The 12551-nt window shown below is 43.3% G+C and overlaps 2 protein-coding genes across 2 annotated transcripts in view; one reads left to right on the top strand and one right to left on the bottom strand.

Annotated features, from left to right (window-relative positions):
• ANKS4B (ankyrin repeat and sterile alpha motif domain containing 4B) overlaps positions 1–342 on the bottom strand; it is a 37386-nt gene extending 37044 nt beyond the window's left edge. Inside the window, exon 1 of the mRNA XM_089321570.1 lies at positions 206–342. The gene's annotated coding sequence lies outside the window, so the exon portion shown is untranslated. The remainder of the gene's footprint in view (positions 1–205) is intronic.
• On the top strand, positions 6–12497 carry ZP2 (zona pellucida glycoprotein 2). The gene is made up of 18 exons (XM_017342508.4): positions 6–136; positions 229–317; positions 1112–1195; positions 1892–1986; positions 3550–3693; positions 4411–4455; positions 4579–4740; positions 5453–5549; positions 5647–5828; positions 6946–7072; positions 8135–8322; positions 8403–8494; positions 8575–8699; positions 8857–9046; positions 10517–10652; positions 10732–10828; positions 11162–11245; positions 12304–12497. The coding sequence occupies exons 1-18, from the start codon at positions 75–77 to the stop codon at positions 12447–12449; spliced, it is 2145 nt and encodes a 714-aa protein (XP_017197997.4). The 5' UTR covers positions 6–74; the 3' UTR covers positions 12450–12497.
• The last annotated feature ends 54 nt before the right edge of the window (positions 12498–12551 follow it).

A 12551-nucleotide genomic window follows, 5' to 3' on the forward strand; every position in this document is an offset into this window, starting at 1 on the left:
GCCATAGCCCATTTCCGGTATAAAAGCACAGCGCAGCAGCTCATGTGCCTGCTGGATTGTGTGGTCTTCCTGTCATGGCATATCAGCCAACTGGGGATTCTGGGAGTCTCTCTAGTTGGCTCAATGCAGGATGCAGGTGAGTAATTCTGGGAGCAGGGGGAAAAGATTGCCATGGCCTAGCTTGACGAAGTTCATGTTCCCTTACCTCTCTCCTCCATCCTCTTCTAGCGCCTGCACATGGCTATTTCTCTTCTTCACTCTTGTGACTTCGGTGAACTCGATTTATCTTCTTCAGTTGTCGGATCCTGCCTTCCCAGGTATGCTGCCTTTTGCAGGGAGGGAAGTCCCCTTGGCAGTGAGGAAGGTTACAGCAGCAGGTAGTTGGCCAAGAAACACGGGCCTCTGTGTACTGCCTTCCTTACCTGGGTCAAATCACTAGATTCTTCCACTGCCTCATCTGGACTTGCTATGCCTGCTAAATGAAAGCACCTGTGAAAATGCCTGTACTACTATGCAGGGCCTCCCTGCCTCAAGCTTGGTGGCACCCACAGAACAACAAATCATAACATTGAACCCCATTCTCTAAGAGCAGTGGAGCAGTGGTCTTCACCTACCAACTCACGACAGGGAAAATCAGGGGTGTTCCAATTGAACAAGGAGTTTTTCCCAGATATTCGCTCATACCAGAGGTTGTAGAGCAGCAAGGTGTGAGCACAATGTGGTCTAAAGAGAAAATAAGCGCCCCTGTGATTTCTCAGTTTTTAACTTTAATTTGCAAAGCACCTAGAGAAAGCTTTCGTTCTTTTCTTCACAAAGCCATCATCTACATCTTCAGCTCCACCATCAAGGTTCTGACCTGGCTTCCACAGAGGTGTTTGTTAACCCTAAACCAGGATTCCCCCTGGAGTGCTTCAGAAACCTGAGCATGCCTTTCAGATTTTGGTATGTTGCATTATAGTTCTCTGACTCTGCTCACCAATTTGTGAGCTCTCCAGGGACAATCCTTGTCTCTCAACTGGCTTCCTTCCCTGATGCAGGGCTGTCTCCACACACTGCTATAGTGACTGTGCCTTCTGTACCTCAAAAAGATCCACATGTTTTTATTTTCCAGGAACTGTCACCTGTAACGAAAATGAAATAATAGTAGAGTTTCCCAGCTATGTTGGCACCAAGACATTGCATGCATCTGTGGTAGGTAGGTAACTTGTATTGTCTCACCTAAGTTTTTTAATATTTACTCTTCTTTTTAATGTTTATTCATTTGAAAGTTAGAATTCGAGAGAGGGAGAAACAGGAGGATGGATCTTCCACTCACTGGCTCACTCCCCAAATGCTGTAACAGCTAGGGCTGGGTCAGGCTGAAACCAGGAGCTTCATCTGGGTCTCCCATGTGGGTATAAGGGCACAAGGACTTGGGCTATCTTCCACTGCTTCCCCAGGAGCATTAGCAGGGAGCTGGATTGAAAGTGGAGCAGCTGGGACTCAAATCGGCACCCATGTGGGATGCCAACACTACAGAGGGTGGCTTAACCCCCTGCACCACAGCATCAGCCCATCACCTAAGTCTTTAATGAGTATAAGACCCCATTGTCTGGTGCACAGAGTATACAAAGTCTGGAGTAACTGGCATCCAATTCCCACGATTCCAGGAAGGCCTGTGGTTTGCATGATGCCATCAAGAGTGGAAGACTGTTTCCTTGAAGGTAGTCCTACATCAGAATCTCCTAGGAAACTTACAACTTCAAGTCGCAGCAACTCACAGCTGGGTCAAAAGTGAGATGATTGTTGTACTTTAGAAACAGACTGGCAGGCAGGTTTGGTTCTCTAACTTTGGCTGACTCTGCCACTGAAATGTGCTCCTTGGCTATCTAACTTGCTCTAACTTCTACAGATCCCCTTGGTGTTGAAATGCTGAACTGTACCTATATCCTGGACCCAGAAAAGCTAACTTTAAGAGTTCCATATAAGGCCTGTACCAGGGCAGTGGTAAGTAACAACTTCGAGGAATGATTTGGGAAGTACTAATGTGGTAATCACTGAGAGTGAACCTGGTGGTCAAGGATCTAGGCTTTGGAGTGGAGCAGTGATTCAACCAGAGATGTGTGCTTCATTTTGTTTTTGCTTTAACCTGTCCTGAGGACACTTGGCAATGTCTGGAGACACTCTTGGTTACTAAAACTGGGGCAGATACGGGCTCCTAGTGGGTACATGTCAAGGATGCTGCCAAATACTCCTGCATTGCCCAGGGTAGCCCTCATAATACATAATCATCAGGCCTGAAACGGCAGCATTGAGACAGCCTGGAGTTTGAGTGTTTGAGCCCTTTAACCCCATCTCTACTATCATCTCAGTGTGACCTTAAGCAAGTAGCCTAATCTAAGTCTATTTGCATGTTGCAAATGGGGACAATAACTTTTCCACAGGATAACAGAGGATTATGATACTATACAGGTGAAGATTGGGCACACAGCATAGCTAAAACAAATGCTCAAATCATCTATAACCCCCATGTGAGATGGGAGGCTGTTGTTGTACTTGCAAATAAGGAACTGCTAGCTGGTAAAAACAGGTGTTAAAGTTAACAGCAGCTAAGACTTAGGATTTATTGACAAGAACAGGTATTGGGAGCAATAAAACCAATGAAAGCGGAAGTTTCCAGGCTTTAGGGAGCAAAGAATTGCCTGGGGAACATAGACTTGGGTAGTACAGGTGTAACTAGTGTAGTGACTGAGTAGGTCTGGGATGAGTCCTGGGAGACGTGCTCGTTTAACAGACCACACCGTCTGATTCTGATGCAAGTAGTCTGTGTTCCTTGGACCCTGCCCTGTAATAGGCTTGCACCATAAGTCATCTGGTCCACTGAGACCTTTGTGGTTTTCCAATGAAATCATGTAAAAATATCCAGTGACTGATCGTTAGTGATCAAACTCCCATTCTAAAATGGACCTCCCCACTTTAGGAGGCTTGGAGTTGCACCCTTTGACACCAAGGATTTGAAAACTACAGCCTATGGATGACCAAGCAATGCCTATGTCTTTGGTTGTTGTTGTTTGTTTGTTTTTGTCTTCTACCTATGAGTGGTTTTCCAAATCTAACCATTAAGTTTTTAGAGACTTAAACTCCTGGATTATATGTGGCCCATAATCTAAATTAGTTGCTATCTTAACAGAAAGATGGGCATAATGTCAATGATGGCTTTGCCCACCACAATGGCAGTTACCTTGGTGCTCAATAAATGGACACACTTAACTCTCCTGGGTAGAGGCCATATACTGACCACGACTATGATACCCAGACACAGGGTAGATACAAGAGAAATAAACTGAGCTGTAATCCCTGATGCTCAAACTGTTGTCAATAAGTCTTTACTAGGATATCTCAAACGGCCACGCACAGAATCTCCTGTTACAGGAATAAGACATTTTCCAAAACTTTGCATTGGTAATTTGAGAACTTTGCCACACACACGGGTCAGATGGTGTCTTGGAATCACCTTTCCCACTAAGCAAGTAACATTTGCTCTGCTCTTACTATGCCGTTTGTATGCAGCACGGCGGATACCAGATGAGCATCAGAGTCATGAACAACAGTGCTGCTTTAAGACACACAGATGTCGAGTATCAGTTCTTCTGCCCAGTAGAACAGACCCTGGAGTTCTCAAAATCGGCAGCCTGCACTAAGGATTTCATGTCTGTAAGTGAAAAGGGCTCACAACTGCACGTTTGGCTCCTTCAAGGGAAGTAAGGTAGTGTTCTCAACAGTGCTGGGCTTAGAACTTGGGTAGAATTTCAGTCCTGTATTCACTACTCGTTGACGGTGTGACCGTAGTTGTTTAACCACACTGGGGCTTTGTTTTCCACTGCGAAGTAGAATAACAACACTGACTTGTAAGGCTAGCTGTAAGAATCGACAGTATTTACGCATTAAGCACACCGTGGCTACAAACAAAGGGTGCACCTGGTAGTTGTGATGACATTAACAATCATTTAACAAGTACCTACCAGCTTCCAGGCTCTATCACAGATGTTAAGACATAGTACATGAGTAAAACAGTACAGTCACATCTTCGTGGAACATAAGTGTGGATAATATTGACAATGGACAAACATAAGTAACTCATACTGAATTGTTACACTGATGGAACTACATGATTTTACACTGCATTCAACTTCTAAGGACATAGTAAAAGATGGCACATTCAAGAATTCACTGTCTAAGCTTATAACTGAAAGGGAGTTTGGATTTCCCAACTGCCCTTTGGTAGTGAATTTAAAGGTAAAACCGGGATTTTTGGTATAAGAATCAAATAGCAATCACTGTTTTTCACATAGCAGGTAGCACACTTCAGAAGTTTTCTATAGCATATCAAGGCTTCACATAATGTTACATATTTTTATTTTTGTCTTCCAGCTTTCCTTTCCACATATTCCTACTGGCCTTGGTGATAGCACTATGGTAGGAATGTAACTTTTAAATGACGTACTTCATTAGCCTTTAATTCTATATTAAATGTTTCCCAAGACTTTCATCTAATGTCTTAAATGTGCCCAGACCTCTAAACAAACCTCTTGAATTCAGGTAAATGAATCTCAGATGGGATGGATGGTTCAGGCTGGTCATGGTCCAGGAGCCCAAACTCTGAGCCTGGAGGAGGCCAAAGGACAAGGATTTGGTGTCCTGATTGACAACAAGATGACCCTCAGTGTGCTACTCAATGCCACTGGAGTGACTCACTATGTGGTAGGTGTAAAAATACTTATATAACCCCAAGGCACACTGATATTTTTAAATCCAAGTGTGTGATCTCAATCATGTCTTGCAGTTAATGATAAAACTCATTGAACAAGTACTTTAATGCCAACTTTGTACCAGTGACTTGGCACTAAATACCTAAAGATGAACAAAACAGCCATGATCCATACCTTGATCTGGTCTTTTGTAGACTTGAACCCAAATATAACACAGAATAAGGGTACTCTTAAGACTTATGAATTGAAGTGTTGGGTCTTGGTTATCTATTTCCTATGTTTTGTTCTATAGTAAGTGTGTGCTGTCCACATCGGTGGTGAGACACTGAATTAAATGGATTCATGTGTTAAAATACTTAGGGCAGGCCTTGGCCCACAGGTGTGCAAGCATCAGCCACTTTAATAAGAACAGTGCTATTTCACATTGAATATAAGCTAATTCGAGTCCTATAAATACTAACTGCTGATACTATAAAATAATAAGGTCAGATCTTGTATCGGTCGGATGTCTAGGCAACACTGGCTTTCCAGATGTTTCAGGAAGTGACACTAAGACTAAAACACCTCCAGAGTGATCCCTGGACAAAATACCTAAGTTACATTTGTGTCAAAATGGCTCCCTGTATTCAAACATACGCTCTAGTGGTTCTTAATGGTTAGATATTCAAGTAAACCAACACCTTAAATACATATTGTCCCTCCAGGAAGGTACCAGTCATCTCCACACCATGTTTCTGAAGCTTTCATTGGTATCTCCTGGACAGAAGATGACTTTCCCATCACGAGCTATTTGTCTGTCAGGTGAGGCTCCAGGAAGCTGCAACTTTGGTTGTGGAAGACATGGTTCTGGGGCTTAATCAAGACTAGTAATGGGCATCCTGTCACTCATTCCTTCCAGGTCCTGTGACTTGTAATGCTACGCATATGACTCTTACCATACCAGAATTTCCTGGGAAGCTAGAGTCTGTGAGCATTGAAAATAGGAACATCACAGTGAGCCAGCTGCATGACCAAGGGATTGATGTAGAAGCAATAAATGGCTTAAGACTGCATTTCAGCAAAACTGTTCTCAAAACAAAAGTATGTTCTGTTAAAACCATTGAACTCTATGAAAGCCTGACCTCAAGTACACTTGTATGGGTTGTCTTGATAAAACTGACTTGACCATAAATGAATTGCTGGTGTAACAGTCACACTTTGGAAGACCTCATTGGATCACTTTACATAGTGAATTTTCAAGTGACTGAAATTTAATCTCTAACACCAAGCCTCCTTGATATCTGAAATAGAATCTAATGTTGTCTCTCAGTTCATCAGGCAGTACAAACTTAGCAAATATCTAATGGGGAACCTCTCCTGTTCTACAAGCAGGACAGCTTGATCCAAACAGCAGGATCCCATCTGGTTTTCAACCAGGCCAGTCTTGACTGATGCGATTGCCAGGGACAGAGAGAGTAATCTCAAGTTGGGTTGTGTGTTTCGCAATGGCATTTTGTAAACTTATTTCTTTTTTTTTTTTTTTTTTTTTTTTTTTTTTTTTTTTTGACAGGCAGAGTGGACAGTGAGAGACAGAGAGAAAGGTCTTCCTTTGCCGTTGGATCACCCTCCAATGGCCGCCGCTGCAGCCGGCGCACCGTGCTGATCCGATGGCAGGAGCCAGGTGCTTTTCCTGGTCTCCCATGGGGTGCAGGGCCCAAGCACCTGGGCCATCCTCCACTGCATCCCTGGCCATAGCAGAGAGCTGGCCTGGAAGAGGGGCAACCGGGACAGAATCCGGCGCCCCAACCGGGACTAGAACCCGGTGTGCCGGCGCCGCAAGGTGGAGGATTAGCCTATTGAGCCATGGCGCCGGCTCCGCAATGGCATTTTGTAATAACATCTGTAGAGTCCTTTTGACTCAGACTTGGTAGAGCTCTCCACTGTTCCTTGGAATTTGATCTGTTAATTCAAGCTCTAATGCCTAGTACAAAGAGCTTGCAGTGCTGGGTACTTCAGGGCATGAATTAAGCAGTAGATTTCCTGCCTGGGGAAACATCCTGATCTGGGGAAGTGATAGGGTCTCCCTTCTTTGGCTTAAAGAGAAACCAGATAAGCCTGGAGTATACACTGTAAGAGTTTGGACTTCCTTCCTGTCTCATGACTTCTCTGGGCCCAAGACAGGCTGGGATTGTTAGTTGACACTGTTCTCTCATCGCAGTTTTCTGAAAAATGCCTCCATGATCAGTTCTACATATCTTCACTCAAGTTGACCTTTAACTTGGAACTGGATACAGTATCCACAGTGATTAATCCTGAGTGCCCTTGTGACTCACCAGCTTCTATAGGTGAAGACTTATTAAAATCGCCTTTTTTCCTTGACTTTTGTGCACGTGGCAAAACATATAATTGCAGATTTGAGTGTATTGTTTGTGGCTTGAAAAAGAGTGGTCAAATAAGAAACATTAGTCCAACTGCCATTATGGGGACTTAAGTATTACAACATTTCTGAAACACTGATATGAGTAAGTGGTAGATCTCACCATAACTGCTCAATGTTTAAATATTTAATATCTCAGGTTAGAGGCTTGAGCCTACCACAGGAAGAATGTCTCATAGTTCTAATGAAAAAATCATACCTGTAAAAGATTGTCAATCTCCTACAGATGTCCCCAGTAGGAATACAATGGGCATCTTCGATCTTGCCTCTGCTCCTGGGGTCCTGTTCACTCTGTATCAGATTAAGCTAAATGGGGAAAAATTAGTTCTGCCTCGATTTCCCCCTCAAACCACTCAAGATTTCAGTATAGTTTGCATGCATGCTCCTTATCAAATACTTGGAACCAGTATTTCAGAATTTGGGTTTTGGTTTTTAGTTTTGCACTTGGAAAGTCTTGAAATATTTGTATATCTATATTACCTATCAATCATCTCTAACCTGAAAATCTGAAATATGAGGTGCTCCAAAATTAGAAACTTCAAGCAACAGCTTCAAGATCTCGGGGCACTTCTGACTTAGGGTTTCAGATTTGTGGTGTAGGAATGCTCAAGTGTATGGAAAGAAGGGATATAGTTATAGCACAAGGTACCTTAAGCCCCATTAAGGCTGATCTCAAATCACGTAAGCCTCTCATCAGAGCTTTGTCCTTCAACTCTTATCCCAGACAGTACTTCTTTCCATATCTCCTGGTACTTGCCCTCTTGGAAGGGAAAATCATTCTCGTTCCTCACACAGCAGCTTCACTGGGGTTTAAGCTCCCCCTTGTAACTCGAGCTGCTTATTAAGGTATTTTCCCAAGACTTAAAACCCAGTGGCTCCTGCCAAAAATAATTTGCTTCCCTATAACATTTCCAGGTTGATATCACATGGCAGACAAACTGCCTTTCTCTAAACCTTTACCGCTGTCTAGTTTCAGGTGAGCTTTGCACCCAGGATGGGTTTATGGACTTTGAAGTCTACACCCACCAAACCAAACCAGCTCTCAACTTGGATACCCTTAGGGTAGGAAGTTCATCCTGCCAACCTGTCTTCAAGGCTCAGTCTCAGGGGCTGGTAAGGTTTCGCATTCCTCTGAACGGATGTGGAACAAGACACAAGGTTAGTACTGGCAGATGATAGTATGTCATTACTTACCTTTGAAGTAACTGGTTGTTAACAAACTATCTCAAACATTTAAGTTTGAAGATGAGAAAGTCATCTATGAAAATGAAGTACATGCTCTCTGGGAAAATCTCCCTCCAAGCAAAATATCCAGAGATAGTGAATTCAGGTGTGATACTAATTGCTAATTCTTAAACAGTTCATTAACAAAATTCTCTGAACCATAACGCCACGCACACACTCTTACAGAATGACAGTGCAGTGCTATTACACCAGAGATGACATGCTACTCAATGCCAATATCAAAAGTCTTCCTCCTCCTGTGGCCTCAGTGAAGCCAGGTCCACTTGCTTTGAGCCTGCAAACCTATCCAGGTGAGATGTTGCTTCCTATCACATTGTCTTAAATACTTTAGGGAACTTTTCCTTAAAATGAACTTTCTGATGCTGCCAGAATAATGAAGGAATGACATTTAAGCATATGTTGCAAGCATTAACTACTTGAATATGGGAAATTTCTGTTCCATTTCAGATGAGTCCTATCAACAGCCTTACAGGGTCAATGAGTACCCTATAGTGAAATACCTCCGCCAACCAATTTACATGGAAGTGAGAGTCCTAAATAGAAATGACCCCAATATCAAGCTGGCCCTAGATGACTGCTGGGCAACATCTTCCATGGACCCAGCATCTCTCCCCAAGTGGAGTATTGTCATGGATGGGTAGGTACTTTCCATACTGTACGGTTTCCCAGGTAACCCATTAGAACTAGACAGTGATAAGAAAAAACCCTCGTGGACTTGAGACGAGCAATAAGTCACAATGGCCCTGATTTAGTCCTAGTTTCTTAGTCATCAGTTCCTGATCTGAGTGACTCTTGCTTTCTAATTGAATCTTTTTCTCTCTCTTCAAATTTAAGGAATACAAGTGTCTTAAGTTTAACTTTAAGAATATAGTTTTTTCCCACCATACTCCCATTCTTCCTCCTCCCTCTCCTTGCCAGTTCCATTCTCAATTAATGATTCATTTTCAATGAACTTTGTACACAAAATACCAACTCTATACTAAAGATTTCAACGATTTGTGCATGTGTGTGTGTGTGCCTGCATACACACACACACACACTGCTACAAAGGCATTTGTCTCCCCAGCTCCACTTTCTATAGACTTTTTTGATGTACATCATACTGTGCTCTTCATAAAATCACCTAACACATACAAGTACAATACGTCAGGGTTTTGCCCCTCCTGTCACTAACACATACTGCTTGGGAAGCAAAAGGCACTTGGTAATGTGGAAAAATTAAGCCAGTGTCTGTGCAAGTGACACATGCAATTTGTCCCTCTTGTTCAACTGACAAGTGAACAGGTACTTATTTTTAGTATGTAATAGAAAAATAGCATGTACCTCTTAGGACACTTCATGGTCACCATTGTATAAAGTCAAAAGAGGAAGACTGGGGCAGGTGTCTGGCCTGGAGGTTAAGAGGCACTAAAGGACATGAGGCATCCATATTCCAAGTACTGGATCTGAGTCCTGGCTCTACTTCTGATTCTAGCTTCCTACTAACACTGTAAGAGGCAGCAGGTGATGGTTCAAGTACCTGGGTTCCTGCCACTCCTATTAAAGACCCATGGATTGGGTTCTGGACTCCTGGCTTCTGGTCCATCCCCCAGCATTTGGGGAGTATCCCTCTAAAATCCCTCTTGCTTCCTTTCAAATAAGTTTGGAAAATTTTCAAGGTCTACCAGGGGGTGGTCATGTGACACAGCATGTTAGGCTATAGCTTTTGATGCCTGCATCCCATATCATAGTACTTGGAATTGAGTCTCATGCCTGCTTCCTGCTAAAGTGACTGGGAGTTAGACAGTGGCCCAGATATTTGGGTTCCTGTTACCCATGTGAGAGACCCAGATGGAGTTCCCGGCTTTAGCTTGGCCCAGCCCTGGGGAGTGAACCAGTGGATAGAAGATTGCTTTGTGTCTCCCAATCTGGCTCTCTGACCCTCTCCATCACTCCACCTTTCAATCTTTTTCTTTAATAAAATGATCCATAAAGTAAAACGAATGTACTGGTAGAAGGTAGTTGTAACAGCAGTCCTGAAAATGTTAGGCATGGCTGCCCTTGAATAAATGCTGAATTAGACTCTGCCGTGCACATAACGGATTCATCCCTGGTGTGTGCCTTCCAGCTGTGAGTATAGCCTGGACAACTATCAAACTAACTTCCACCCAGTTGGCTCCTCTGTGACCCATCCTGAGCACTACCAGAGGTTTGATGTGAAGACCTTTGCCTTTGTATCAGAGGCCCAAGCACGCTCTAGCCTGGTAGGTGATTAAGAAGCCACCTGGCACAGGTTAAATGTTGCTACACTGATTCCACCGGACTCCTTTCTTCCATCTCCAGGTCTACTTCCACTGCAGTGCCTTAATCTGCAATCAACACTATCCTGACTCTCCTTTGTGCTCTGTGACTTGCCCTGGGTCATCTAGACACAGGCGAGGTAAAAAAAAAAAAAAAAAATCTCAAATCCCCATTACTGTGAGTCTCACTGAAAGCCGGCCTTAGTCTCTAAGAACTGAAGATTTGAAAGGGACAGGTACAACTCATTCTCCACTTAGTCCTAAGAGCCTGAGGATCCCGCCCCCTACCAGTTCAGTTTGCCTCATTCACATGAGTCTGAAATGCATAGGTTCTTGGAAGCTTCATTCCACTTCTCACCACGAGGGCAGGGAAACCTATGGGAAGGAGCAGGAGTATCTGCTGTTGGGGATCCCCATCAACTTCTCAAGCACCTGTTCCAGAGGCCAGAGACAAACCCAGTGATCTATCTCAGCCACAGGGAACACCGAAGAGGAGAGAGTGACAGCCAGCCTCCCAGGACCCATCCTCCTGTTACCGAATGGCTCTTCCTTCAGAGGTATGGATTTAGAGCATGGAGTACCTCCTGGTCTCAAGTTCTTAGCTTTCTATGTGGAGAGAATAATGCTCACACAAATATGTGCTCATGGTATAACTACACAGAAGAAAAGACAAAAGTCTCTTTACTAAGACAGGCTTCCTTTTAGTCTGTTGTATACCCTTACAGAAATCTCCCTGTCATACAAGTGGTATTGCATATTCCACCTAAAGATGCATAGATGGCCTCTTTGCTTTAGTCCTCTTACATCCTTACAAAGAGGCGTATCTCACTGTTAACAGCCATATAAGATTCCACACAGCTCTACCTTAGCTGTGGTCTTCGTATATGGACATCTAGGTTATGTCTATTCTTCACCTTAATGCCATACTGGAATCTTAAGTCTTTGCTTACATCAAGAAATGCAGGGTATGTTTCTAGTAGCCTGCTACTAGATTGGTCAGAAGAATATGTATGTTTTAACTTGCTACTGCCAAACCTCAGTACATACAAAACTTAAGTTATGGATAGCCATCTCATAATACATATTTTCTACTCAAGAGGTCTCAGATGAATAGATTTCAAGGTGTTTTTTTTTTTTTGCACCAAAATCAACTTACCTCTTTATTCCTTTTCCATGAACTTTTAAAGGTATGTTTAATAAGTTACATTCCCATTGCCATTCTGTCTTCTCACTTCAGATAACCTTACCTTTGGGCCTGGAATTTGAAATTGAGCTAACTAAAATCCCTCACTAACAACCCGTAGGATCACTCAGGGGTTGGCTAACGATATTTCTTTGGGCATAAGGATTTTGGGTTAAACAGACTGAGGGCCCAAAGTACTTCCCAGGTGTGAGCTTGTTGGATCTAAGACTGACAAAAGCATGTGGGACTGTCCAGGAGAAGAGAGGGAGTGGGAGGAGAGTGGCTCACAGGACAAGGCTCCACCTTGTTGCAAATTTCCAAAAGCTCTTTGAAATGTCATTCCATCCCCTTCTCTGGGAGCCTTACTATATGAAGCTTCAACTTACCTTGAAGACTTAAAGCTGATCCTAAGACTTGACTGCTTAATTCCAGGTGTTGGGGATTCCAAGGAGCATGGGATGGCTGGAGATGTTACTTCTAAAACAACGGCTGCTGTGGCTGCCGTAGCAGGTGTAGTGGCAACTCTAGGCTTCATCAGTTACCTGTGTAAAAAGAGGACCATGATGTTAAGTCACTAACTTGACTTGCAAATAAAATGGTTGAAATAAGCCTCTTGCCTTCCGTAAGATGACTTGGTGTGGAAGGACTGTTGGTTACACATTCACTGTATAGAACAGTGA

This window comes from Oryctolagus cuniculus, chromosome 19 (assembly GCF_051225735.1).
Source record: "Oryctolagus cuniculus isolate XC-2025 breed Fujian yellow rabbit chromosome 19, ASM5122573v1, whole genome shotgun sequence".
NCBI lineage: Eukaryota > Metazoa > Chordata > Mammalia > Lagomorpha > Leporidae > Oryctolagus > Oryctolagus cuniculus.

Bases quoted from the DNA above. Each gene is read 5' to 3' on its own strand.
- ZP2 (XM_017342508.4), top strand. From the start codon at position 75: ATGGCATATCAGCCAACTGGGGATTCTGGGAGTCTCTCTAGTTGGCTC. The intron at 1,987-3,549 runs GTAAGTAACAAC...GTTTGTATGCAG, and splicing joins AGGCCTGTACCAGGGCAGTG to CACGGCGGATACCAGATGAG. The intron at 11,246-12,303 runs GTATGGATTTAG...GCTTAATTCCAG, and splicing joins GAATGGCTCTTCCTTCAGAG to GTGTTGGGGATTCCAAGGAG.